The 27,670-nt window shown below is 55.9% G+C and overlaps 3 protein-coding genes across 4 annotated transcripts in view; 2 read left to right on the plus strand and 1 right to left on the minus strand.

Moving 5' to 3' along the window:
- The window catches only part of DGCR2 (DiGeorge syndrome critical region gene 2), an 82,781-nt gene extending 70,048 nt beyond the window's left edge, over positions 1 to 12,733 (plus strand). For both annotated transcript variants that reach the window (XM_028095920.1, XM_028095921.1), the window contains exons 7-10: positions 2,221 to 2,424; positions 6,893 to 7,045; positions 8,061 to 8,297; positions 9,781 to 12,733. In XM_028095920.1, the coding sequence (XP_027951721.1) occupies positions 2,221 to 2,424; positions 6,893 to 7,045; positions 8,061 to 8,297; positions 9,781 to 10,037 (851 nt within the window). In that variant the 3' untranslated portion in view covers positions 10,038 to 12,733. The remainder of the gene's footprint in view (positions 1 to 2,220; positions 2,425 to 6,892; positions 7,046 to 8,060; positions 8,298 to 9,780) is intronic.
- Positions 12,734 to 12,822: 89 nt separating this feature from the next.
- On the plus strand, positions 12,823 to 17,207 carry LOC114202628 (carbonic anhydrase 15-like). Its single transcript, XM_028095923.1, has 4 exons — positions 12,823 to 14,113; positions 14,363 to 14,398; positions 15,060 to 15,230; positions 16,662 to 17,207. Exons 1-4 carry the CDS (start codon positions 14,050 to 14,052, stop codon positions 17,162 to 17,164), a joined length of 774 nt encoding a protein of 257 aa, XP_027951724.1. The 5' UTR covers positions 12,823 to 14,049; the 3' UTR covers positions 17,165 to 17,207.
- A 1,450-nt stretch (positions 17,208 to 18,657) lies between these two features.
- LOC148162288 (protein FAM246B-like) lies at positions 18,658 to 19,380 on the minus strand. The gene has a single exon (XM_088019620.1). It carries the CDS (start codon positions 19,378 to 19,380, stop codon positions 18,658 to 18,660), a length of 723 nt encoding a protein of 240 aa, XP_087875746.1.
- Between the last annotated feature and the right edge of the window lie 8,290 nt (positions 19,381 to 27,670).

Genomic DNA, 27,670 nt, shown 5'->3' on the forward strand with positions numbered 1-27,670 from the left:
TCAGCCATCTCTTTTTTTTAAACAGCTTTATTAAGTTATAATTCACATACTTTACAATTTGCCCATTTAAAGCGTACCATTCAATGCTTTTTAGTATATTCACAGGTAAGTGTAACTTTTACGACTAATTCCATGTACATCTACATATACATTTTGCCATATACATTTTATTCAGATTAGCTTCAGATTGATACTAAGTTCATTTCAGTGATATGTGATATGATACTCCCTTTTCTTCTTTCTGTGGTATTATTATACGCATTAGGTCTGTTAGTGTTACAAATGAACAAAACATAGTTGTTAATTACCACCTCCAGTCATTTCCTTAGCCTAGAACAGCTTTGCTTCCACATACCTCCTTTGGGCTGTTATTGGCAAACACGTTCATTACATTTCCATATGTTAGAAGCCCAATACTACGTTATAAACGCAGTATCTTATTCAATTGCCTTTTCATTCAGTTGAGAGGAAAAAAATACTCATTTATATTGTCTTTCATAATTACATAATTATCTTTTCTATTGCCTTTTGGTTTTTTGTATGGATCCAAATTCCTCTCTGAGGGTCACTTTCTTTTAGCCTTAAGAACTTCCTTTGGGGTGGGGCGCCTGGGTGGCTCAGTTGGTTAAGCGTCTGACTCTTGATTTTGGCTCACGTCTTGATCTCAGAGTTGTGAGATAGAGTCCGCGTCAGGCCCTGTGTCAGGCTCCGCGCTGGGCGTGAAGCCTGCTTAGGATTCTCCCTTTCCCTCTCTCTGTGCCCCTCTCTTCCCTCATCCTCACTCTCTCTCCCTCTTTAAAAAAAAAAAAACTTCTTGGGGGAAAAAAGATCTTATAAGAAATACCAAAGACTTCTTTGGAATTTCTTATGAGGCAAGTGTGAAAGCAACAAATTCTCTCAGGTCTTGTCTGTCTGGGGAAAGTCTTTATCTTGCCTTCAGGTTTTGAAAGGTAGGTTTGCTGGATCTAGGAGTTTTGCTTGACAGTTTTTTCTTTGAGCACCTTGAGTATGTTATCCCACTGCCTTCTCACCTCTGTTTTTTCAGCTGAGAAGTCAGCTGTTTAGTCTTCTCTTGTAAGTAACAAGTCATTTCTGGCTTGCTGTTTTTAAGGTTTTCACTTTTTCTTCGACTTCAGCACTTTGCTATAATGTGTGTGTCTGACGTGTTTAGGCTCTTTGCATTTATCCAACTTGGAGTTTGTTGTGCTTCCTACACGTATAGGTTTTTCCAGTGAATTTGGGAAGTTTTCAGCAGTTATTTCTTCAGATACTTTTTTCTGCTCTTTCTACTCTCTTCTCCTTTTGGTACTTACATTTCGCGTATGATGGTGCACTTGATGGTGTCCCACGTTTCTCCAAGGGCTGCTCATTTTTCATCATTCTTTTTTCTCTGTTCTAGCAGAGAACAGTTCTATGTGAGTTTCTTGCCCTGCATATTCCTGACCACATGAGCTTTGTAGATTTGACTCCAGTCTTAAGTGAGGCACATGGTCGTGGGATTTCTGATGAGTTTTTTAGATATCTCTACTCCATTTGGAGACTGAAACAAACTTCTTCTCATGTCCCTTTGCCTTTCACTGAGCATGTGTCTTTTGGAGAGCTGCCCCTGCCTCATCCCTTGTCCCTTCCTCCAGGCATCTGTTGTGTCTGGGGCTGGCTTAGGGCTCTGAGTTTTCAGCTCCCTTTCGTCTCTGGCCATGGCCATTTCTCTTCCTCTAGCCCCAGGTCAGGTCTGCACAGAGTTTACTGTGTGTGTCTTGTGACTAGTGGACTTTGTAAACAGAGCCAGCAGCTTCTTGGGAGAATCATTGGAGACACATTCTCAAATGTGTTGTAAAATGGTTAATATGCATGGCAGCTGCATCTTAAAATTGAGGAAATCTCTAAGTAAACTGCTGAGGCAAACACTTGAAAGCAACCACTTCTCCATGGGCTTTCCCCTGGAATCTAGCACTCTTCTCTCTCCTAGCTGTCTGGGCTCATGGCCAAGTGTGCCCTGACCAGGTGTGCTTTGTCCTAACAGTGAGCTGTAGTGACCTCTCTCAAGTAGCCACTTCCTCTGGTTGTGGGCCAGATTCACACACTCCAGCACAGGAGGGCTCTCAGGTTGATCTTGCTAACTCCTCTGTTGTCATGTCCACTACCTAGACCCGGCTGGAGAGAGTCTGGGCTCCTTCTGCTGATAATGCCTACATATATGCATGTGTGTGCATGTTGCAGGTCAAACATGCGTTGACATCAAGGACAATGTGGTGGATGAAGGGTTCTACTTCACCCCCAAAGGAGATGACCCATGCCTGAGCTGCACCTGCCATGGTGGGGAGCCTGAGATGTGTGTGGCTGCCCTCTGTGAGAGGCCCCAGGGCTGCCAGCAGTACCGCAAGGACCCCAAGGAATGCTGCAAGTTCATGTGCCTGGACCCAGGTGAGACTGATGGTGGGTCATGAGTTAGCCTCCCTGTTCTGAGCTGGAGCCCAATATCCCTTTGCTTTCTCACTGGTGGGGACTCATGAGAGCTCATGGCACATGGCATAGCAATGGTGGCAGCATTTGTTGACAGAGCTGTCCGGCCAGCTTTGAGGGCCAACTGCTCTTGTGGGCATGTGTGTGTCACATGACCCAGCCTTCTCTAACTGCCACCTTACAGGTTGGCTTGTGTCAGCTCTCAGGTGGGTAACAAGTACTGTACACCAGTGAACTTGAACTTGAATGTGGGTGTCTGTTCATGAATCAGCTGTAACTGATGGCTTCAAACCTGACCTATCTTTCTCCTTTCAAGACTTATGTCCCCATTTGAGCTCTTTTCCAAGTATGGTGATGTGGACAGTGATGACAGTTTTTATTGCTTATAGTCATTGATTTTTACCATTAAAATCTTTCAGAAAAAGATTAAATATTACCCTCAGTTTTGAGAAAGAAACTCCTTTCTACCAGGTGGTGTTTGTGGTTAGACACTATACAGGCATGTGGTCTCTAGATAGCCCTCTTCCTTTCCTTTAAAAAACAAAACAAAACAGCAGATAGCAACCTGCTCTGTACGACCATTAGTGGGCATCACACTCCATACAGCATGCTGGATTATTCTCCACACCAGTGCAGTTGTATCTCTGTGAATTCATAATCTCAAGTGAAATGTAAATCAAAAGCATGAATTTGTTTTTTTATCTTGGTAGTGTGAGAGAGATGTGGACAGGGCCCTGTGGAAGTCCCTAAGCTCATGGACCTCGTAGAAGAGAAGGTTGGGCAGGGCGTGGTGGCCATCTCCATCCTCCAGGGCCCCTGTGGAGGAGAAACTGGTTTGCCTAGTGCTGGTGGGACAGGAGCTGGAACTGGTGTGTGAGGGCCACAACAACTAGAGCTCTTGTTAAGTAGAGAGTTGTCAGTGTCCCTGCATGCCAGGAAGGGCTTCTGGGGGAGAGGGCAAAGCAGTGTCAGAGGGTGTCGGAGGTTTGGCTGAATCAGACACTTTGGCACATGTCCCAGATGTGCAATCAACTGTGGAGAGTACAGAGGAGCCTACCAGGGAGAGTGGAGCTCAGTGAGGGTACCCTTGGGCCTCCCTATCTCACAGAGTAGATTGTATCTGCTTGTACAAGACGCATTCCTGTGGGATTCTGACAAGCACTGATTGGGTGCTTACCAGGTCTCCTGTGTCCTGGCCACATCACTCTGAACCTCCAACTCACTTACCTTCCACAGGAGTCAAACTCTGGCTTTCATAAGCCACATCACCTGGATTTCTCATTCCATCTCTTAGGAGTCTAGCAGTATTGCCTTACCCCTCCATCCAGGCTTTGTCAGAATGACTAGGCCTATATAAGGCCTGTAGAGCTTACCTAGCCCTGAGGCCTTCTCAGCAGAGCAGGGCTCTCAGGGCCTCTGGATGAGACCACAGCTGCTGCAGGCCATTCTCCTATGCAACCAGAGCAGCTTATCCAGAGCATCTCCCTGCCTCTTGTTCAGTCTTACTTTTGCAGGCTCCTAACTGCTTCCCAGACTGAGTGTTTTCTCCTCGGAAGTGACTGTATTCCAACAAGGACAGAGACACTGCCACCCAAACTGGGGACGTTGGGAAAGTATCCCCCTCAACAAAGCAAGGATGTCTGCTCTCACCACTCTGTTCATGGTTGTATAGGTGGTCAAGGGCAGTGCCAGAAAATGAAAAGTATCCAGACCAGAAGGGAAATGAAATCATCTTTTTTTTAGTAGATGACATGATTGTCTGTAAATCCCAGAGGATTTACAAGAAAGTTACTAAAACTAGTAAGTTTGTTTAGCAACGTCTCCACATACAAGGTCATATATAAAACTCCATTGTTTTTATATATACTACCTGTGAACAGTTGGAAATCGAAATATCTAAGAAAAGTACCATTTACAATAGCACCAAAAAACATGAAATACTTAGGTATAAGCCTTACAAATACGTGCACAATCTCTGTGCTACACACCATAAAATACTGATGAAAGAAATCAAAGGTGTAAATAGAAGGAGAGGTATACCATGTTCATGGATCATAAGACTCAATATCATTAGGCAGTTAATTCCCCCCAAATTATCTATGGATACAATGCTGTCCTAACCCAAATCCCAGGAGACATTTTACAGACATTGACAAACTGATTCTAATATTTATGTAGAGGAGTGCCTGGCTCGCTCAGTCAGTGGAGCACGGGACTCTTGATGTCAGGGTTGCAAGTCCAAGTCCCATGTTGGGTGTAGAGATTACTTAAAAACTTAAAAAAAAAAAGATAAATAAAACTTATGTAGGAAGGGAAAGGAATTAGAATAGCTAAAACAGTTTTTGAAAAGAACACAGTTGGAGGATTCATGGTACCTGATTTAAATCTTACTGTACGGTCATAGTAATCACAGTGTGGTATTATCAAAAGAAGAGATACATAGATCAGTGGAACAGAATAGTCTAGAAATAGTCCCACACATATATGGTCAACTAATATTTGACAACAGTTACAAAGGCAATTAAATGGAGAAAGGATATCTTTTAACAAATGGTGTTGGAACAATTGGGCATCCATATGCAAAATATATATACACACACACATACCTTTAACTACACATCTTACTATGTATAAAAATTAACTCAAAATGGTCATAGACCTAACTGTAAAACCTTAAATTGTAAAACGCCTAGCAGAAAATATATGCTGTTAATAAAATAAAATCTGTTAAAAGAACATAGAAACCATAGAAAAATCTTTGTGACCTTGGGATAGGCAACACTTGCAGCTAACCAGTCGTGGCGTGAGTCCCGAGGGACCCAAGAGCTGCCTTCTGGCTCCTACGGCAGTGCTGTCTTCTCTGTGTCTGAAAAAGTGTGTGCAGGTGGCTCTCTTCTAGGAGATGCTCCTTCCTTCCTGGTAATCACCAGGGATGGTCAGGGACCTTGACTCTGTCGACTGTGTCCTTGGGTTGGTCAGGGACCTTGACTCTGTCGAGGGATGGTCAGGGACCTTGATTCTGTCAACTGTGTCCTTGGGTTCATTTTGGAAGTGATTAAAAAGAGTCATTGCAAAGAGACTGCTGCTTTAAGTGCCCCCTTGGGATCTCTGAGCTGGCCAGCAATGAACAGACATGTCAGCAGCCCCATGAGCTGACAGACTTGCTCCCACAGACAGAGGCAAAATGGTCCCTTGAGACTGGAAGAGGATCAGAGGCACCAAAAAATCAGCTGATTGGTGAGAGGATGTATCCTTTCCACATATTTACTTCCCAAATGTTGTCAGCAATAAGTGCAGCCTTGAGGAGGAGGAGGCCAAGAGTGGCCCTGTGGGAGGAGGCCAAGAGTGAGCTCGGACCATCTGCATTGGTGTGGAGCAGGCTGGGCCAGCAGAAGCAGTAGAAGGGCCCCGGGAGCCCGGCTTCTCACATGGAATCCATGTTGGCCGTGAAGTGTCTCCTTGGGGCTGGTGTTTGGGGACCTGCCCGCATGGCTGTCACAGAGTTGGAAGTCAACAGTCCTTGGCCCTTCCACCCACGCGGAGTCCTGCTTCCAGTGGCTACAGGTCACTCTCCCCCCACTGAGGTCTCCGTGGTCTTACCTCTGGGTCGTGGAGGCAGGGATTCCCGGGACCACTTCCTGGTTCTGTGTTTCTGTGGCTTGGCACGAGTGACCCGTCTGACCTCGGTGAGAGCCCCTGGAGAGGTCTGTCCCATTGTTGGCGCTCAGCCAGTGCAAGTTCTCTTCCCTCACACCTCATCCCATGATCATCTGTGCTCCCCCTGCAGCAGCTCCACGGCAGGTACCTAACAAACCCTGGTGGGCACCAGGGCAAGGCAGGTGTCTCCATGTGGGCACTGTCAACATTTGGGGCTGAGCACCGTGATGTGGGCCCTTCTTGTGCTCAGCAGGATATTGAGCAGCATCCCTGGCCTTTACCCACTAGATGCCAGGAGTGCCTGCACCCTCGAGGGGTTGATGGTGACCCAAAGTATGGGGACCCAGACATTGTCAAATGTTCCCTGGGAGTGACAGATTCGCCCAGGTGAGCATCCCTGGTCTAGGGTCCAGGAGCTTGGTCACATATGCCTGATTTTGTACTGTGTGGTTGAGGGCACAGGGGCCCATAACAAAGCTTCTTAGGCAGAAGGGGCTCATTGCATGGAACTTAGTGCTAGGCTGGAAGGTAAAATATTTTTCTTGGCTGACGATTTGCTTCTTTGGTGTTATCACAGTATGCATGACACTGAGATGTTTCATTTCTGCCATCTCTCCTAAGATCGTCAAGTGCAGGGAATCAGGAAGCAAGTTGCCTTTTCCACATATCCGCTTGGTGTGAAAGGCTGTCGCCTTCCCATAGCACTAAGCGCCTGGGGGATCAGGCTCTCCTTTTCGGAAAACAGCCGGTTTCCTTCCTCCCCTTGTACCAGATGGCAACAGCCTGTTCGACTCCATGGCTAGTGGGATGCGTCTGATCGTTAGCTGCATCTCCTCCTTCCTCATCCTGTCGCTGCTGCTTTTCATGGTCCACCGGCTTCGCCAGAGGCGGCGGGAACGCATTGAGTCCCTGATTGGCGCCAACTGTGAGTGTGCCTGGCCCTGCCTGTGACAGCCACAGTGGAGGTCCCGCTCCAGGCTGTGTCCCCTGTGGGGTGGGAGGCACAGGAAGCGGGAAGGGGTAAGGAAGACAGAGGATGTTGATAGGGATGCCCCGGCGTGTCCCCGTCCCACCCACTCACCTGCTCCTGGGCTGAGCACACACCTGGGCAACCAGGGGAACTGTCCCGGGGACCTGAAATCAGGCCCTGGATGTGCGGAGGAAGGGACGCACCCTCAAGGCCAGCCGCCCCCAGGCTGCCCGGCCCTCCAGGCCTTGAAGCACGACCCACAGCTGGCGCTGGGTGTTCGGATCAGGGATGGTACCTTTCCCGGCAGCCTGGACCGTGAGTGGGCCACCTGCCGGGGGCGGAGTGTGCAGAACAGCCGACTCCCCAAGCGCCTGTTAGGCAGCTTACGGTGTGACTTGCCTTCCTCAGGCCAAGTCCTCTGCAGCGAGCAGCCTGTGTCCTTAGTAGAGTGGCGGGAGTCGCTCCTGATGTCAGTGAGCAAGCCAGGCCCCCAGCACCCAGTCCCCCAGTCCCTGTGGGCAGCGGTTTGGGGGGTTGCAGACCCCGAGGGCTCAAGGGCTCCAATTCAAGGTGGCCGGAATGCTGAGGGACCGTGCCGGCTGCATTCGGGGGCCTCACGGCCCTGAGAGGCAGCCCAGTCCTTCCCCAGACCCTCAGTCTCAGCAGGCCAGCTACAGAGATCCTCAGCTGGAGGGGTGTGGTGACGGCGGGGTGGCCGAAGTGGCAGGAAGTAGTGATGGCTTGCACGTGGGTGAGAGCCAGGCGTGCACTAAGGAGGGGGTTCCAGGTGAGAGATTCAGGGCGCTCATGTAGGCAGCTGGGCACACAAGTGTGACAGTCGGGATGCCTGATCCCGTGGGCCTGGGGGTGGCAGGTCCAGCCTCGGGAGAGGGTGGGGGACTCGGGGGCTGAGCCGCACATCTTTGAGTGACATGGCTGTGTTGGCTTGTCTCTCCCTGCGGTTGCCCAGTGCACCACTTCAATCTCGGCCGGAGGATCCCCGGCTTTGATTATGGCCCAGACGGGTTCGGCACCGGCCTCACGCCACTACACCTTTCTGACGACGGGGAAGGCGGCACGTTCCACTTTCACGACCCTCCGCCTCCCTACACTGCCTACAAGTACCCAGACATCGACCAGCCTGATGATCCGCCGCCGCCCTATGAGGCCTCCGTCAACCCTGACAGCATGTTCTACGATCCCGCAGGTGCTTTCCCCCACCCCCGGGAAAGGGAGCAGCAGGTCACCAACCAGGGGCCCGGTGGTCCTCCTCCCCAGTCCATGAGGCCCTGAACCTCCACTTCTTCTGGCCTTCTGCTTTCCCCTTGGGTTACCCTTTAGGTGGAAGGAACCACCGTCTGTCAGTAGGCGGGCTCTGCCCGGGGTTGCCAGTGCAGATGAGCACACCTTCCTCCCGTGAACACCTGTTAGCAAGCAGCCCTTGGGGCACACCCAGCTGGGCTCTGCAGAGAGCTGGGGAGCCGGGTGCTGGTAGTTGTCGGGTCAGGGCGAGCCCAGAGCTGCAGGGGCCCACCCAGAGCCAACTGCTTGGCCATGAAGACACATGTGTACATGTGGTGAGCTGAAGAGACGTTGTCATGACGTTCCCTCCTGTCTGGAAGCAGTTCTGTGAAGAAAGCACTGGTTCTGTGATGTTGACCCGATGACTTGAATCTGCTGTCCGTCCATCCGACACTGTGGAAGCTCATTCCTCACAGGGCTGTGTAGTACAGAGGGAATGCCGGGTTCCTCACCCACTGCCTGGCTTGTCCCTGTGCCTGGTGTGCAGCTCAGGCGTCCCATCCCGTTTGCCGGTGTGTTAACACCGTCTCACACACACGACCCCCTGCGGTACACCAGCGGGCAGTGCCCTCCTCCAAGGCGGCCAGTTCCCTGCACACCCATGTACCCCAGCAGAACGGGGGTCATGGGGCCAGCAGTGCTGTGTTCACTGGGACCGAGACCGCCCCTCTGTGGTCTGTGGGCAAATCTGGATTTGACCTCTGCGCACACAGATTGCCCGTCTGCTCTTGGGGGAGTTCAAGGTAGAACAGGCTTCCTGCCAGGGATGCTGCCGGGGGGCAGCAGGTCCCAGATGCCTGCATGGAGCAAGCTCTAAGGGAGCACATGCTCCCCAGGGCAGGGTAACAGGACTGCTGAGCCTGGGGGTAGCCAGGCAGCCGAAAGGGGCACGCTGGGCCCCCACACCCCAAGCTTTCGGAGAGGGCCGGGGTAATAAAGAGCAGGCACATTGAAGGGATTGGACTGCCACAAAGCTTCCCTCAAACCAGGGATTTCTGCAGACCCCTGTGAGGTTTGCGGAGCTGCCTGCCACGGCCCTGCCTCCTGCATTCTCATCCCCGTATTCTAGCCACAGCCTGGCCGCTGCCAGCCCAGTAACCCCCTCACGTCACGGGAGGTTTGCCTCCTGCTTTGACTCCCACCAAGTCTGAGAGGATTTTCCCTCTCCCCTGACTTTGTTCTGCTGACTGACAAAGTCTGTCCAGCTCATAACTGTACCCCTGTACCTCGCCCGCCCCTTGCAAAGGTGAGGGGTGAGCACTGCTTTCCCCATTCCCACCATGGTGGGAGCGTTCACACAGGAGGAGCGTCCCCTGGTTCTGTCCAGCCCACCCGCTTCCCCTGGGCCAAACCCACCATCCTGCTGACACCCTTCTGTCTCCTTGCAGACGACGATGCCTTTGAGCCAGCAGAGGCCAGGCCGTCCACCCCAGGGGATGGTAGCGGTGAAGGTGCCTCCCCCCGGTGCCTGGAGCACCCTCTGCCTGCTGCAGGGGCCTCTCTGGCCGACCTGGAAGACTCGGCCGACAGCAGCAGTGCCCTGCTTGTGCCCCCTGACCCTGGCCAGAGTGGGAGCACTGCGGCCACAGAGGTGCTGCCGGGGGGTGGCTGCCACAGCCACAGTTCCCTCAGTACCATGGTGTAGAGGACGGCCTGGCCCATGGCCCTGATGGGCGGAGAGCACCTTTTTGCTGTCTTGCTGTCAAGAACGCCTTGATCCCCACGGGAGACTTACAGGGCCCTTGAGTGAGCCTGGACCCAGCTGCACGGCCACACACCCACTGATGGCGTGCATGTGCACGCAGACTGCACTGGTCTCCCGAGGGAGCAGACACCTGTACCGGGTCTCCTGGAGGGGCTCCAGAAACATGCATAGCTGTCGGGCCCTGTCTGTTTCTTTTCAAATGGCAGAAGAATGACAAAGTTCACTCAGACGACACGTTTCAGAAGTAGGGAACAAAGAGGGCACTGTGGGCAGGGGCAGGGGCCAAACCACACCTGGCTTTGGTGGGCTTACTGGCCGCAGGATGCCGTCCAGAGGAGCCTGCCAAATGGCCACCGAGCCCGGGCTGCCAGGAGGCGGGAGGGGCGCTTCCAGGCACCGCTGTGTTTGTGGACTGTCAGTGTTGTCCGGGCACTTGGTCTGCCTCAGGGTAGACGGCTTTGGAGGTTACACAGTGACTGCTCTGAGGATCCCCCAACCCCAACTGTGAACATCAAGGGTGACCCTGCCCCGGGCTGGGGGCTGGCCTGGACCGCTGGTTCCTGAGATCCTGAGAAGGGGGTCTTGGAAGGAGGTTGAACTCTCCACTGCGAAGCCCAGTTCTGTGCCAGGAGGCCCTGGCCCCACCCTGTCATTTTTCTCCCCAGCATTGCTGTGCATGGCTCCCCCAAGAGGCAACCCTGGAGTTGGGCCAAGACCCTTAGCCAGGCATGAGTTCTGGCCCTGGATCCTCTGTTGGGGGTTGGGGGCTAAGCCGGCTCCTATCTGCTACCCTCTGGAGCCCCCAGTCCTATTGAATTTGCCCCTGGGCCTGGCCTGCCCCTCACCCCATCTTGTTTGTGCCATAAGGGGTTCTTTCTTTGTGGGGAGGGGTGGCTGAAATGAATGCCCCGGGCTGTGTCCATCTCCTGAAAGTCCACTTGCACACTATTACCACTGGGGCCAAGTGCTCAGTGGCCGCATGCCACCTTCCCGTGCTCCTCAGCAGCTTGGGGTGCAGGGTACCCTGCCCAGGGGCCTTTGGACGAAGAGACCCGATTGCCTGCTCCTGGGTAGTGGTCTTGTCTCCTGACATGGGGCTTTTAGCATTTCTGAGGTTTGGAGATTAAGCGGGTTCTGTGCGATTTTTAGCACATCCATATCTTTTCTACGTTGAATGTCTGGATTTTTTCCTTTTATGTGTGCGCGTGTATCTGTGTGTGTGTACGTATGTGTCCAAGTTTTGCAGGTGATGGCGGTACACCGGAACTCGGGCATGAGGCCCCAGTTTCCCAGGCCAGCTGTGGCCTCAGGGGTGGCACTGAGTCATGGCCAGGTCTGCACTTCCACCCTTGAGGCAGAGGCTGAGAGCATGGAGCCGTGCTCCTGGTCCCCCGTGGAGCCTTTCCAGACCAGCATGCAGTGAACGGAGGGTTGAATAGAAGTAGGTGCTTCTGTGGGGCTTTGTGGTGACAGACCTCGGTGGTGCGTTCTCGCACTCTCCCTTTGGAAACCCGTTGTGTTCTTCCAGTGTGGAATGAGATTTTTGAGTTGCCCTACAGAACTGTCATCCCCCGAGCCTGCCAGAGGTGTAAATTCTGAACAGCCTGTCCAGGCTCACAGGATCCAGAGTGCTGGAGGCAGGCCTCAGGCAGGTGGGCTGTGTGCCATACAGGCCTGAGCTCCCCTTGCCAAAGGGCTGCTACTTCGAGAAAGGCCTCCTGGGCCCATGTGGCCCATGCCAGCCGCTGAAGACAGCAGGAAGCATGTTGGGCCGCCAGCGGGCTGGGCTCCGGGCAGCTGAGGGCTAGAGCAGCAATCACGGGCCTTACTGGTGCCAGGTGAGTGTCCTGAGTGCATAGGCTTTGGAGTGACCACTGCGGCGGAGCACAGAGGGGCCTGACCTCTATAGCTGAGAGGCCTTCACAACTCCCAGGTCTCTGGCCCCACGTCTCAGAACCATGTGTAGAGGGCAGGACGGTTGGTACAAGGTGCATGGGACTGGGGAACTCCCTCTGGGGACTGAAGGACTGCTGGGGCCAATTAGGCATGCGGGAGGCATCGAGGAGGGAGGGACCTGAGATGCTGGGCCTGCTTCTGGACCGGCCCAGGCTCTGTCCCGGCACCAGGGTGCTCAGCCCGTCGGCGTCCATGGGCTGGGCAGAAGGCCCGTGAGCAGTGCTTCTCCAGACCCCCGCCTGCTGTGTATGCAGGAGTTGGTGCCCGGGAGCTGACCTCCAGTGGACAGCGGTTCTGAGGGGAACAAGGGGGGGGAGCTGGGGTCTGCCTGGCTGTCCTCAGCCTCCTGTCCGGTTGCCACCCTGTGTAAGATCTGACTGTGCTCTACAGTCCGATGAAGAATCCCGAGGCCAGCCCTGAGACTCTCGTGCTCCTGGGAGAGACTGGGCCCCCACAGGTACAGGCCAAGCTCTTGGGAGGGGCCTCCTCCCCCCGGGGCCTGACTTACCTGGTGGAGTAAGGAGTCGATACTGTACATTGTCTCGATGCCTGTTTTTTGTTTTCCTTTCACTAAGGGTTTTTAGTTTGGGGTTACTTTTGGTTGGGTTGGCACTAATCCTTTTCTTAAGATGCTGTGAGAACCATTTCATCCAAATGCCAAATAAATTTGTGTTCTGGAAGAGGTGTGGTCAGTCTTTGGTGTGACCCAAGTGGGTACAGGAGGCTCCAGCCAAGTTGGGGCTGCAAGACGCAGTGGTGGTGATGGGTGGTTGGAGGGGTTGGAGCATATGTGCAAGCCAGGCCAGGCGCTAGGCTCCAAGATGCCCCTGTTCCTTCTGCTCTCTGACCATTGCCCTCTCAGTAATTTTCCAGTTTGTGATAGAGGAACAAAGGGGTGCCCAGGGGATTCAACCTCTAACCCAGCATCGTGGCAGTTGGCTCCAGGCCAGGCATTGGGGGCCCAGGGGCTGGATGGGTGAGGGGCCAGGGTTAGGAAAGGAACAGGGCGTCCTTTGGTTGGGATAGGAGCTTTGAGGACAGGTCCCTCATTCCTGAACACACCTGCTGGGGCGTTGAGGGGTCCTGAGTGCCATCAGCATTGCTGACAACACCCCTTCCCCAAAGTGAGAAGAGCCTGGCTCTCTGGAGGTTGGAAAGAGGTATCACCTCACCTCACCGCCCTCCCTTCACTCCACTGGCCCAGTCGTGCTCACGTCCACAGGCACACACGTGCCCAGATACAGCGCTCTTTCCAAACCGTTACCTTCCCGGTTACACCAAGGGACAGAGAAATCAGCCCCACTTTCCAGGAGAGCAAACTGAGGGAATTGAGGCTCAGGCCACAGTCTGGGGTCAGGGCCTCAGGAGCTGTTGCGGAAGCCTGAAGTCCCCACCTGGGGGGTGGAGGCAGAGTGGGAGAGCTGCGGCTTCCCAGATGGTAGCATGATCCCCCAAAGGAAGCCTCGCCCCAGGTGTGCAGGGGGACACCTGTACAAGAGAGGCTATGGTCTTGGGGCAGGGAGTGGTCCCAGGCCCACAAAATAGGGGAAGGACACCCTCCCACCCCAGCCTCAAAAGCCAAGAGCACTGGGATTCAAGGTGCCCTCCCCTTTGATCTGTCCTTGCTTGGTGGCCTTGGCATGTCACTCCTGGCCCCCAGCCTCCATTTCCTCATCTTTAAATGGGCATCGTGGCGCCACCTCCAGGAATTGAGAGAATCCCCTTAAAGTGCTTTGCTCCAGTGAGTGCCAGCGATTGCTGCTGGCACACAGCCACAGCCCTGGCATCGGGGCCTGTGCCTGGTGATCTCAGACCTCTGTCTTCCCTGCCGGTGGCCCGGCCTGGACACCACCCACTCAGAGCCTCTCTGCAGGGGCCGGCCAGGGAGCCCACAAGACAGCCATGCCCCTAGCCCGCCCCACTAACAAACAGCCTCCTCGCCTGCCCACTGTCCTCTGGCACTTTCCAGCCCTCTGGAGTCAGTGACTGCAGCAGCATGGCCCCGGGCTTTGCACTCGCCTTCCTCACTGCGCCACTGGTGGTGTGCGGGGACACAGAGGGTGAGCACCTGGACCCTGTCTGTCCTAGAATCTACGCTCCCTTGTAGCTCCCCCTTCTCCCGGTTAAACCCTGCCACTGGGGGGTTTCCTTGGGGAAGGAGATGTTGGGGTCTGGGACAGAAGAGCAGGGTCTGTGCTAGCCTCCTCTGGCCTAAGGCCTGCACCCCCATTCCCGGACCCTGGCTGGACTGGAGCTCGGAGAGGACCCAGATGGCTGTGCCCCGTCTCAGTCCCGTCCACTGTCTGCAGGCACCTGGTACTACGACTCCCAGGACCCGAAGTGTGGTGAGGACAGAGTGTCGTGTGAGGCTGTGTGGGATGTCTTTGTCCTGCGACCGCTAGACAGTCTGGTGCTAGCATGACCCAAAAGCCATGTGCATGCTGAGCTGCTGTGGTCTCTGCAGGTTTCTGTCTGGAGTCCTGGGTCACAGTGGCTGTATGGGCACCAGGTGGCATGTGTGTGACCGGCCCCCGGCATGTGTGTGACCGGCCCCCTGCATGAGTGTCCGGGTCTGCTGCTGGTGTGACCTCCAGTCCTGCCACATGTGCCAAGCTGTTCGTATCGCTGGGGCCTGTAAGCCAGTCAATGTGGCCAGCCCATGTGTGAGCAGGTGGTACAGGTGCCCAGTGTGGGACCAGCTTGGGACCCTTGTGCCAGGAGACCATTTTACCCCTGTTCCCTGTGGGGCAGGCTACCTGCAGGCGACTGTCAGAGTATGGTCCAGCCCAGGTGGTGCTTCCCTGTGTGAGAGTGTTGCAAACATTGTGGTCTGGCCAGGTCAGGGTGTGTGGCAGTTGTGACCTGTCTAGGTGTGTGTGGGGGGCAGGCACGAGCTTCCTGAGGCTGGGCAGTTCTCTGTATGTGTGGGAAGGAGCACCGCCTTCCTCTGTGTACCCCCAAGTTGCCTCCCTGCTCCCCCACAGATCCCTGGCTTTGTTCCCTCAGGCCCCACCCACTGGATGGAGATGGCCTTGGCTTGTGGGGGCCCAGCCCAGTCCCCCATCAACATTGACCTTCACCTAGCCCAGCGGGACCCCACCCTGGGACCTTTCATCTTCCAAGGCTACAACTCAGCACCTCCAAGCCCATGGACCCTGGAAAATGATGGCCATACAGGTCAGTACCCTGCGACCAGGACCCGCCCCCAGACAGGAGCAGGAACCCACCTGGGAGTGGGAACTACCCCCCCCCCCACCACACACACACAGGGATCAAAACCTCCACAGTCAGCACAGGAAGGTCCACACGTGTTGGTAAAGACACCCCCAACAGGGGTCATGCACCCCCGTATACAGGTGTCAGGACCCCCCCTAACAATAGCAATCAGCCATTGCTCCTAGGACCAGAAGTCAGGACATTCCCAGAAGTCAGAGCCCCGTCCCCCCCTCCCCCTGCCCAGCATCAGGATGCCTGAGAAGTCATCACAACCCCCCAGTATCACACACAGCTGTGGTGGGTCAAAACTCGAGCCACAGGGGGGCCACCCTCTCCCCCGTCCTTGCAGGGTGGGTTATTAGCCCTGCAGTCTGCTGACCCGCAGAGGGGCCTGGACACCAAATGAGGTCCTGATTCCATGGAAACCCAGCCAGGGAGCAGATGGGCCTGAAGGGGACCTGTGCTGGCACCCTGGGCCCTAATAGCACGAGGGTGGGTGGTGAGGGGAAAGAGACAGTCACGCGATGCCCTATCCTCAGTGCTGCTCCGCATGGACACTGGCCCGCAGAGCCACCTGGGGATTCGGGGCAACAGGCTGCCCCTGCCTGCCTACCACGCCCTGCAGCAGCATTTCCACTGGGGGAGCCTGGGCGAGGAGGCTCCAAGCACAGCCAGGATGGGCAGTGCCACCCCATGGAGCTGGGCTTGGGCAGGGGCTAGGGTGGTGGGGTGCCCCGTGGAAGGGGCAGCCCATACCTCTCATGATCTGTGCCTCTCCAGATGCACGTGCTCCACATGAACACGAGGTACCTGAGCCTGGGGGAGGCTGGCCTTGCTGACAGTGCTGTTGGTGCTGAGGGAGGGTCATGTGACTCCCGGTAGTGAGGGAGGGACAGAGGAGCTCTGTGACTCCTTGTGCTTCCCGGAAAGACGTCTGCAAAGGGGGACAGCGTGGGCCTGTCGATGGAGTCTTAGTGGAGCTGTTGGGGGAGTGCATAAGGTTTGTAGGATTTAAAGGGTTCTGTGGGAGAATGGGGGCCAGCCGGAGGTCCTGGGGCTGCTGGGTCAGTGGGGGCTGACCTTCCCCCCCAGCAGATGTCCCAGCTGACCCCTACTGGGAGCCTACCCTCTTGCCACTTACAATCCCCCCTAGATCCCCTCAGAGTTCCCCCTTTGGAGACCTGTCCACTCAGAGCCACTCTCACTTGGAGTCTCCTCCCCAGGAGCAGGACACTGACAAGGCAACTTCTCCACCCTTGTATCAGCCCTGATGAACGCGTCCCAGTGTGGTGAGGGGCCATGGGGTCGCATCCGGGGCTGGGGGTACTGAAGGCTGGGGACAGCTGGGCACAGGGACGCCCGTTCCAATCCCGCCTCCCCTCCCCCGCCCAGGGATCTTGGTGAATCTGGCACCCACCTTCCCGCGGGCCTCGCTGCTGCAGGATGCCTCCGGCCTCTCCTGCTACCATCGCTACTCAGGGTCGCTGACCACGCCCAGCTGCCAGCCTGCGGATGTCTGGATGGTCTTACAGGACAGGGTACCCGTCTTGCGCGCAAGTGGGCCCACCACCCCTTCCCTGGGCAGTGCGGCCCTCCCTCCTCCCTCCCTCCCTCCTTCCCTCCCTCCCGCAGCTGAGGGCAGCCCACGTCTTGACCTGTCTCTGCCACTAACCCTCAGGTGGCCCAGTTCCAGACTGTGCCCCAGGCCGGGCTCTGAGCCCCGCACCGCTCAAGGAGAATTTCCACCACAGCAGCCTCTCCAGGGGCGCAGGGTGTTGGCCTCTCCCAGCACTATCATCAGTAAGGCAGCCTTGGCCCCCGCCCCATCCCTAGCCAGTGTGCACGGGGCTCTGCTGGGCCTGGGGCTCAGCTTGTGGCTCTGGCAGAGCCCCTAGGAGCCAGATTCGACCCCTTCCCACAATAAACGATGCACGGAGTGACCTTGGCCTCAGGTATCTTGTGGGGGTGGGGTGGGAGCGCACTGCCTCTCCGCCTGCCCTAACCCCACTGAGGCCTCCGTGTGCCTTACAACAGGGAGACCCCTGAGCGGCCCTCCCCTACCCCATCACAGCCAGTCCCAGACCCCCACCCAGAACACCAGACCTCCTCAGATTCCCCTGAGAGGGAGAAGGTGCCCCCATTTCCAAGGAGAAAAACTAGCAGGCCGTAGAAACACCACCTGCTAAAGTCTAAGATGACACATTTTATTTATTTATTTATTTATTTTTAAGATTTTTATTTATGTATTTGAGAGAGAGAGAGACAATGAGAGAGAGAGAAAGCGCATGAGATGGGGGGAGGGTCAGAGGGAGAAGCAGATTCCCTGCCGAGCAGGGAGCCTGATGTGGGACTCGATCCAGGGACTCCAGGATCATGACCTGAGCCGAAGGCAGCCGCTTAACCACCTGAGCCACCCAGGTGCCCCGACACATTTTATTTTAAAAAACAAGCTGGCTGACTGACCCCAGGCCACTGTATGTGTTAAATGGTGACTTCAGCGGACATTTCCCTGTGGCCAGGAGGTGAGGAGCTACTGGCTCCGGGCTCTGCTGCAGGCTGTGCTAGGTGAGTGGGTCCTGGTGACAAGGACAGCTAGTGAAACTGCGCCCAGGTGACACTGGGAAGTTTCGCTGTGCAGCCTGAGCGTAGGGTGACACTTTCCGGAGAGCCTGTGGGGAGGTGAACTGAAGGGTTAAGTGTCATTGGTGTCACCGTCCACAGCGAAGCTCAGACTAGATGCCACTGTGTGCCGGCAAAGTTGTCCAGTGAGAGGCTGGGTCTGTCACTAGAGTGAGGCTGGCCAGGGCCAGGCTACTGTCCAGTTGAAGCCCTGTGGACTGCGGCTGTATATCCCCGAGGCATTGCCCTGAGTGAGGCTGTGTCCAGATGACGATGTCCCAGCCACCCACGTGTCCCTAAAGTCTGTTGGGTAATGTGTGGGTCACACACTATCTCAGTGCTTGGAGGCTCTGCCTCCTGGCCAAGGCCCCTAAGAAAAACAAACAAAAACCACAGAACAGGAAAAACCAACACCCTTCCCTGACACAGACCTTTGGGCTCTCCCGGAGGCTGTCCCGGGGGCTGCTGCACCCCTGACCCAGACCCTTCTGCAGCTCTGAGCCAAAAGGGGCTCCACCCCTCCTCCTACCCAGACTCAGTCTCCAGCCTTGAGCCCCGCGCTGTGCTTAGCCATCTGCACTCCCCAGACGTGATCCCCAGGAGTCCCCAGCCTCCGCGCACGCCGACGCCCAACCCCAAAGCCTGAACGCTAGCAGGCGGTGTCTGAGGCCCCTTCTTCATCCACGGGGGTGTTGGATCTGTCCATACAAATACATTGCCCAAAGGTGCTTCCAGCATCCGGTCCCGGCAACCCTCGGCGGGGTCGCCCTCAATCCCCGCCGCCCTGCGGGGCCCCGGGCGGCACCGGCGTCTTCTTGAAGTTCTTCCTGGCCGGGGCCCTGTTCGCGCCACCGTCCGCAGGGCCGTCAGGGGCGTCGTCGGCTGGCCTCGCGACCGCGGCCAGGGCGTTAATGGTGCCGAGTGCCCGCAGCAGGGCGGGGCCGTGGGGAGCGGCGCGGGGGGCGGCGCGGGGCTCCCGGCGGGCCGGCAGCGGCTGCTGTGGCGGCAGGGGTGGCAGCAGCTGGCGCAGGGCGTCCAGCTCGGCGCGCAGCTCCGCGCGCAGCGCCTCCAGCCCCACGCCCAGCTCGGCGCGCACAGCCGCCAGGCCCTCCTGCAGCCGCCGCTCGCTCACCTCCAGGACGCCGGCCGGGTAGGTGGCCCCGCCGCGCGGCTCCCCGCACACGGAGCACGTGGAGCCGCTGCTGCGCGCGTCCGCTTGTTCCGCGGCCTCCGGCGCCCGGGCCTCACCCGCTGCGGCCCCTGCGCGCTCCACCAGCCGCCGCAGCCGAGGCGCGTCGGCCCGCGCCGCTGCCTCCGCCCGGAGCTGGCCCCGCAGGGGAGCCAGGCGTCCCGGGGCGCGGGCTTCTTCAGGGTCCGGCCCTTTGGGCTGCGGCCCGTGGTCTCGCCGGCGGCCAACGGCCCGTCGCAGCGCCTCGCTCGCGCGGTACGCACTGCGCGCCTGCACCCACGGACGCCCGGGTTCCGCCGCCATCCGCACCGCCACTGCCACCGCCACCGGAGCCGGGCCTGGTCGGGAGTCCCAGCCGGCAGCCTAGCGACCGCTGGGGCCCCAGCGACGCTCCGTGGAGAGGGCCCCCGGGACGGCTGTGGGAACGACCGAGGCCTCGGGGAATCTGGCCTGGGGCCCGGAACTCCAGTAGGGCGGGGGGGGGGCGGGTGGATGGAGACCCAGGGGACCCCCGGCGGGGCAATGCCGGTAGGCTTGAGTGTGCTGGACCTGCTCTAGGGGACTGCGCTGTGTTGGTGGGTTGAGCAGCTTGGACTGGCTTCTGGGCAGGGGCTGACAGGATGTGGAATGAAGGCTGCAGAAGCCTAGGCGCCCAGACCAGAGTCAGGAACCAGGCTTGCACCCTGTACTCTAAACAGCTGTCCCCTCACAGTCAGGGAAAGGCAGGTGTGGTTATGGACCCGCCAGTTCCCAGTCCTCCTCACCGCTAGGGCTACCCCTTCTATGCCATAGTCCAGGTCGCTATTATCTCTGCCCCCACCCCTACAGCTGCAGGAATCTGTCCTCCTCGTGGTCGCCCCCATTCAAGCTCTTCAGGGGTCTGGGTGGCTCTCTGCTGTGCCCCAGTCCTCAGCCACTGGATGTCCCAGCCCACCCTACACTGCGTTCTGGACATGTCTTCTTTTACCCAACAACCTCAGCCCTCTGGGCCTTTGCTCAGGCAGTTTCTCCTGCTGGGAATGCCCCCCTCCCACACACACACCATTTGCCTGGCGGCTCCCACTCATCCCTCCTCTGCAGGACAACCTTCCTTGGCCACCCCAGCCCCCAGCAGGTGACTCAGGCTCCTCGCCCCCATGTTTAAATGGCTCTGTTTTCTGTCCACCTGGATCCACAGTAGGGGCCCTGAGCACCGGACGACTGGGTCACTCAGTTTTCAGAGGTACTAAACATGTGGGATGTTGGAGGCAGGAGTAGATGAGTGAATGAGTCTGGGGCTGAGGGTCCTGGGTAGGGCAGGGCCTCTACCACCCACCCTGGTCAGCCCATGCACCTCCTCAGCTTGGCATTCAAGACCCTCGTAGTCATCCTTCCTGGCTTTCCTGTCCTTGCCACCTTCCCCACTTGTGCTGGCGCTCCTCACCACTGTACTCCATCCTTTTTCACCCCGGTGCCTTCACCCATACAACTGGCTGTGGCCATCACAGGGTCATGGGCAGTGCACTGTGGGCAGCATCCCTCTGCTCAGCATGCTGTTCTCACCGGACCCTAGGGCCTAGTTAGGACTCTGGGTGCCCTGGGGGCCTCCCCAGCAAATTGTGGGGAGGGCGGTTCTGGTGTGAATCCAGGCTGGGCTGAGAGGGAGATGGCAAGGTAGCCACGGGGACCTGTGTCCCCTGAGCGCACAGGGGCCTAGGTACTATGTAGCTCTGTGCCCGTGCGTGTGTGTGTGTGTGTGTGTGTGTGTGATTGAGGGTGCTGCCAACCCTGTTTTTTGGCAGCCCTGGACCCAGGCCGCCATGAAGACTTCTGGATCCCCTCTATTCATTCATTCATTCATTCATTGTAGCCTCTCTGGAAGGTGCAAGGGGAGGTGAGAATTTGGCACTCTGTCAAACCCCACAGACCCCTCCATTTCTGCTGAGTCACCTGACCCCCTGGGACTTCCAGCATCTGGTTCTGCTGGTCCCTAGGGCCTTGTTAACCATATTCCTGCCCCCCTCCCCTCAGTAATTAAAATATTGCAGACAGTAATGCCCTGGATTCCTTCCCCAGGCCTGCTGGAGTCAGGTTGTGTGACCCAGGGGCTCTGTCTCCTCCGAGCCTCACCTGTGAAGTGAAGGAGGCCCCTAACATCCATGGTGGGGGCACAGCAGGGAGCCTGGGAAAGGCTGGGGAGGGGGTGGGGGGTGATGGTGGACAGACTCCAGATCTGTGATGTGGTATGAGAGCCAGGAAGGGTGGGGCTGGGCTGCCAGGGCAGACAGGGGCGGCGAAGTTTTCTGACTGATACGGTAGGAACAGAGCCTTTGCAGTGAAGAGCTGATGACCCTGCAGGTGCTGCAGATATGAGGTCATGGCTGGTGGCAGAGAGTCCCAAAATCATGGGCAGACAGATTACCCAGGATCAAGTGCAGAGTGGGAAGGGAGGCCCCGGGGACCCCAACCAGCCCTGAGGGGGGCTGCAGAGGCATTGGTGAGGGGTAAACAGGCAGCTGTGGTCAACATGACCCTGAGCCCCTGAGGTCAAGTGCAGCAATAGTCAAGAAATAGGTTGCGGTGACCGTAGCCTGAGCCTCACAGGTGGGGGGGGCCAGCAGAAGCTGAGGACTGGAGGTGAGGGGATAGGTTGGGGAGCCCTTGCCTAGGCTCATTGGTCAGAACAGAGGTAGCTTTGGAAGGAATGGGACAAGAAGCAGGAACAGAGCTACTGAATGGGCCAGGGGGACTGGCACACAGGCCTGCTTTCTGGTTCTTCTGCTTTCTAGAATATCCTCATAGGCCAGCCTGCCTGGCCACCTGCACAGAGGAACTGAGTGGGGCCCAGTGCAGGGCCCAGCTCCTTCCCCACTCCGGCCCCCTCTGTGTACTCAGGGCCAGGGCCAGGTCTGCTGGGGGTGGGGAGGCTGGCTATCACAGCTCCGGGAGCTGTCCCCATCTGGGCTCTGTGCATTCAGGTGGGCCCCTCTGCACAGGCAGGGTTGGGTGATCAGTGGGCTTGGCCACTGATTAACTCAGAGCCTGGGAGGAGGGAAAACCCTGGGCTCTGCCTCTCCTTGGAGAAGGGGGATAGCCTCCACGTCACTGAACTGCCTCACCTTTGCACTCTGTTGCCATGAAACCCTGGCGGCCACCCAGAGAGGAGGTCTTATTTTCCAAAGCCCGAGGGCGGTGGGAGCCGGGGAAGAGTTCAGTGGGCGGGGCCAGGCGGGCTTTGTATGTCGAAGGGGCCCTGGTGGCCTCGGAGGGGGCAGGGGAGCCTCCCAGTCATCACGGGAGTGTCTGGAAATGCAGATGCCCAGGTCACCCCCTCCGCCAACCCCACGAGGTAGAACTGAGTGTGAGCGTTCAGGGCACGGCGGTCTTTATCTTCTTCTGCAACTGTCTGCAAACGAAGTTCTGGCCCAGCCTGGTTCTCAGTGAAGGGGGCACAAGGTGGGGAGACCCTCCCGGGTTGGCTCTGAGGGTTGGGGGAGGGGGAGCCCCAGGGGAAGCGGGAAGTATGGTCTGCCCTGAGCCCCCAGCCACCCTGGGAGGAGAAGGGGGCTAGCCTTGTTGGCTGGGCCTGGAGTGGGCTGCTCCTTGCCTTTCTGGTCACAGACCCCAGCCCTCAGCACGGACTCTAGAGCATGGGTGCCCACCCATTCTCTAGCCAGCTGTGCTGCTTGCTGTGGGAGCCAGACTGACTAGGTCCCTGGCTTGGCTGGGGCCTGGGCCTTGGCCCCAGGGGTCTTAGGAAGGGAAGGCTGTGGTACCTTTGGGGCCTCGAAGTGCAGGCCATGTAGTGGAGTGTCAGTAGCCTAAGCAGGCAGCTTGGGCTTGGGCCATTGCTCAAGGCACCACCCTGGGCTAGTCATGCTGCCTCACGGAGCTCTGGTGGCCCTGTTGCCTTGCTTCAGTGTTCCCAGCTGTCAGAGCCCAGGGCTAGTGTTTGCTGGCCAAGGGATGGTGGGGGTGGCAGTGGATGTTGGGAGGTGGACAGGGGCCATGGGAGGCCTGTGGCCTGAGGGCAGATCTGAGCTGCAGGTGGCTCCTCATTTAAAGAAGGGGCCAAAGGGTCCGGGGCTTCCTGTGGGGACTGGACTTGGGCACACTCTGCCCCTGAACACCCCTTGGCTACAAGGCCTTGGAACTGTTCCCCGGTCTCCTGGTGGCTCTGGATACCCAGGCATTCCCTAGGAACTGTCCTGGGGCAAGGGGCTCGGCAGGGGACAACTCATTACCTAGTAAGGACCTTGCCTGACCTCAGTAATGAGCTCATTACCTGATAATGACCTTGTTTGCCTTATCCTGGCGTCAGCAGCCGTAGAACGTCTGGCCTGGGGTGGCTCTGACCAGTCGTGACCGTGGTCTTCTGCCTCCTCACCCGCCCCAGATGGGGCATCAGTCCCTCCAGCATCTGTGTGCCCTGCAGGCCCAGCCTGGGCTCCCAGTGGGACCATTCTGGTTTCCTGACCACCCCCCAGCTGCACAACCTGGGCAGGTGAACCCTTTAACCTCCGTGCCTCCCTCCCTTACCCACAGGTGGGGCAAGAGGGTCTGCGTGGAACAGAGGGAGGAGGGCCGCCTCTGAGGGACATTCTCGGACCACACAGGGCTCCTCAGAGGCCCCCCTTCTACCGGCTGGGGTAGGGGGTCTCCACGTCAGGACCATCCACACAACCACTGGTCCCCGGCATGGCCCCTCATCTCCTCACTCCCAGTATAGGGGAGCATGGGGAGGTCTGAGGGCTGGGTCAGCCTGCCCCATCAGGGTCCCCTCACCTCCCCTGTGGCCAGAGGGCATTTCCCTGTCCTCAACCCTCTTCTCTTAGCACCACTAACACAGCTGGCTATGGTCTCCTACCCACACCCTCCTGGTGATCCCCGACCCTGGCAGACGCCTCTCACTCCCATGCCATCCCCCTGGATCCCCCCATACCACCCCCCTTCTTCAGTGAGAAGTGAGAAGGCCTCACTTCTCCAGGCCTCGGGTTTTGCCCTTATGTTCTCAGTGGGAGCCTGATCAACCTAATTTTTTTTTTTTTTTTTTAAGATTTCATTTATTTATTTGAGAGAGAGAATGAGATAGAGAGAGCATGGGGGGGGTCGGAGGGAGAAGCAGACTCCCTGCTGAGCAGGGAGCCTGATGTGGGACTTGATCCCGGGACTCCAGGATCATGACCCGAGCCTAAGGCAGTCGCTTAACCAACTGAGCCACCCAGGCGCCCCCAACCTAATTCTGAATAAGACCCACCTCTGCCCAACATCCTCCACGAACTGCCACCTCACTCCTGCAAGAGGCTGGCATCCTGCGTGCCCCCAGGGCTTGGGACTGCCCCTCAGTGACCCGCTTCCTCTTGCTCCCCATGCCAGCACCACCCCCCACCCCCCCCGAGCCTGTGCACAACCTGCTCCCTCTGCCTCAGGTCACAGTTTACATGGCCTCCTAGAAAGGCCTGCCCTGACCCGGGGGCCCTTCCCCATGCTGCCCCTGCATCTGCCTACCTGGAACTCAGCAAACCTTGCATTTCCTCCTGGAATGTGGGGTCTCTGGTCTCTGTCCTTGTTTGGTTTTGACTTCCAATAGGTCAGGGACACCACGGCATCCTCAAGGTCCAGAAACTTGTGCCTGGCACACAGTAGGCACGGCATAAATCCACTCCCCGTGAATGAAGGTGTCTGCACTGGGCTTGGCACTGAGTAAGCACTCAGTGTTGGCTTTATTTCCAGGCCTGCAGGGCAGGGGTGATCGTGGAAGGCCCAGCTTGCGGGGCTGGCTGTGTCTCTAGTGTCCCCTGCCTGGGATGGCCTGAGGAAGGGCAGGGTCCTCGCTTAGCCCGAGCCTAGCGTTTCCTCACTCCGCCTGGAGTTGGCCCTGGCCAGGCTCTCTGCCCTCACCCTTGACGTGCCCCCATGGGGTGGGGTGGCACGGGAGGGGTTGGAGAGTATACAAGTGGGGGGAGGTTGGTGTCAGGGAGGCCTGGGCTGCATAGGGGGAAGAAGTTGGGGGTGATATTCATGCAGGGAGAGGGTGTTAGGACTGGGGGCAGTAGAGGAGGGTGCAAGTCACAGGAGGGGAGCCCTTACCACTCCCCACCCACCCCACTGAACCCCCTCTGAGTCTTTTCATGAGTCTTGCATAAGGGATGGACACAAGGGAGTGTGAGTGTAGACCGCTTTCCAGGATTTGAACCAGGTCATGTCAGACATCTGTGTATACCCTTGTAACTAACACCCACATCAAGATCTTTCCCCTACACCTTCCTGTCTCAAAATTCAGTTCAAAGGAGATCAGTTTTCTCTTTATTATATGTTTAATGTCATGTATGATAACACACAAGATAACACATAATATGCATGTCTGCTAAAAGCATCCCAGCAGAACAACTGTGAGTCAGCTACCCAACCCAGGAATTGCTCCAGTACCAATGAGTCCTCTCCTTCTCTCCAAAGGCACCTGCTGTGCTGAATTGTGTGTTTCCCTGGCTTTTATATATATATCTTGTCATGTATGTAGGTATCTCTACACAGTGTGTCATTTGGTTTCGCTTGTCTTTGAGTGCCATAACAATGGCATTAGTCCGTGTGTGCACTTGTGGGTCTTGCCTTCTCCACCTAACGTTACTTCTGAGATTCATCAGGTTGCTGGGGTGGAGCTGGTGTTCATTCTTTTTCACTGCTGTATAATATTCCAGTTGATTTGGGCATGCTCCTGTCAATGGATATTTGAATCATTCGTGTTTTTTGCTAGTACTAATTGTGCTTCTATGCACATTTTTGTACCTGTCCCCTGGGACCCATAGGCAAGAATTTCTCAAAGGAATATATTGGGGTGTGGACCTGGTGTAGCACCATGTAAATATTTGAGAGAATGCCAAATTGTTCATGAATTCCTACCTTCACCAGCAGTATGTGAGGATCTCTGTTGATTCACAAGTATCTAACACATGGTCCTGACAGGATTCTTGTATTTCGCTAATCAAGTGGGTGTTAATTGATATTTCACTGTGCTTTTACTTTGTGTTTCCTTCAATACCGGGGAAGCTGTGCATCTTTTCAGATGCTTATTCACCACTGATGGTCCTGGCTCTCTGAAATGCTCATTCATGACTTTTGCCCATTTTCCTATTGAGTTGTTTTGGTTTTCTTTTTTCTTATTGAATTGTAAGTGTCTTATTTAATTCATTTATTTTACCAAAATATGATTTGCATTTAGTATAGTGTACATATTTTAGGTGTACAGGTGGACTTTTATATTCATGTTTACTCATTGTCTTTACTCTTTACTCATGGTCTGTTTGGGCTGCTATATAACAAAATGCCATAGACTGGGTGGCTTATAAACAACTGATTTTTTTTTATTTCTTCAAATTTATCAGGAGTGACTGAAATAAAAAATATAATTGAATCCCATCATCATGGAAATGGCTTTAAGAGAAAACTGGTCAGATGAATATTACTGCTTCCCGTTTTCAACCAGTGGAATAGTTGCCATTGATAAACAAACAGCCAACAGTCTGTCAAGAATGCTCAAGATATGTTATATAATACAACATGCCTGTTCACAGTGGGGGAAAGACTAGGAAAAAACTCATGTGAACTTCTTGATTTCATCATACAAGACCAGCACAAAAGCACCACCCATGCCTCTGAGAACATTGGACCATGCCCCCTTGAAAAACGCTTTGGCTCCTTCAACCCGAGCGATCTTCCTCTAGCAGTCTACTGTACCTGTGTACATGATGTCAGTTCCTTTGTGCCCTGACTGCATCACCATTCAGTGGCGAACAGGGTCGAATGGGTAGGAAGTCAACTGAAATTTTTTTTTAAATTTTTATTTATTTATTTGAGAGAGGGAGAGAGAGCGAGAGAGCACGAGAGTGGGGAAGGCCAGAGGGAGAAGCAGACTTCCTGCTGAGTAAGGAGCCTGATGCGGGACTTGATCTCCGGACCTGGAGATCATGACCTGAGCCAGAGGCAGACGCTCAACTGACTGAGCCACCGTGGTGCCCCGAGACAACAGAAATTTCTTTCTCACAGTTCTGAGACTGGAAAATTTATGATCAGGGTGCCAGCATGGTCACCTTGCACTGAGGGCCCCCTCTTGGTCCAAAGCTTGTCCTTTCTGGCTGTGTTGTCACTTGGTGGAAGGGGTTAGAGATCTCTCTGGAGCCTCCTTTATAAGGCACTAGTCCCATTCATGAGGGCTCCTCCTTCATGACGTAAGTACATCCCACAGACCCCCACCTCCTAATACCATCACATTGGGCATATGAATTTGGAGGAACACAAACATTTAGACCATAGAACTAACACTCACATCAAGATATACAATATTTATAGCACCCAGAAGGCTCCCTCTCAGTCAGTACCCACAAAAAGCAACTGCTGTTTAAGTCAATAAACTTTAAACATTTGGAATGATCTTTAAAAAAAAAAAAGATTTATTTATCCATGTGTGAGAGAGAGATAGAGCACACAGTGGGGAGGGGCAGAGGGAGAGGGAGAGAAAGTTCCAAGCAGACACCATACTGAGTGCAGAGTCTGACCTGGGGCTTGATCTCATAACCCTGAGATCACAACCTCAGCCGAAACCAAGAGTTGGTTGCTC

Source organism: Eumetopias jubatus, unplaced genomic scaffold (genome assembly GCF_037043125.1).
Source record: "Eumetopias jubatus isolate StellerSeaLion01/CBP00866 unplaced genomic scaffold, mEumJub1_p1.0 scaffold_16, whole genome shotgun sequence".
Classification (NCBI taxonomy): Eukaryota; Metazoa; Chordata; class Mammalia; order Carnivora; family Otariidae; genus Eumetopias; species Eumetopias jubatus.

Coding starts and splice junctions, on each gene's coding strand:
- LOC114202628 (XM_028095923.1), top strand. CDS start 14,050: ATGGCCCCGGGCTTTGCACTCGCCTTCCTCACTGCGCCACTGGTGGTG. Junction 14,114..14,362: donor GGTGTGCGGGGACACAGAGG/GTGAGCACCTGG, acceptor CACTGTCTGCAG/GCACCTGGTACTACGACTCC. Junction 15,231..16,661: donor GGAAAATGATGGCCATACAG/GTCAGTACCCTG, acceptor TCCCCCGCCCAG/GGATCTTGGTGAATCTGGCA.
- LOC148162288 (XM_088019620.1), bottom strand. CDS start 19,380: ATGGCGGCGGAACCCGGGCGTCCGTGGGTGCAGGCGCGCAGTGCGTAC.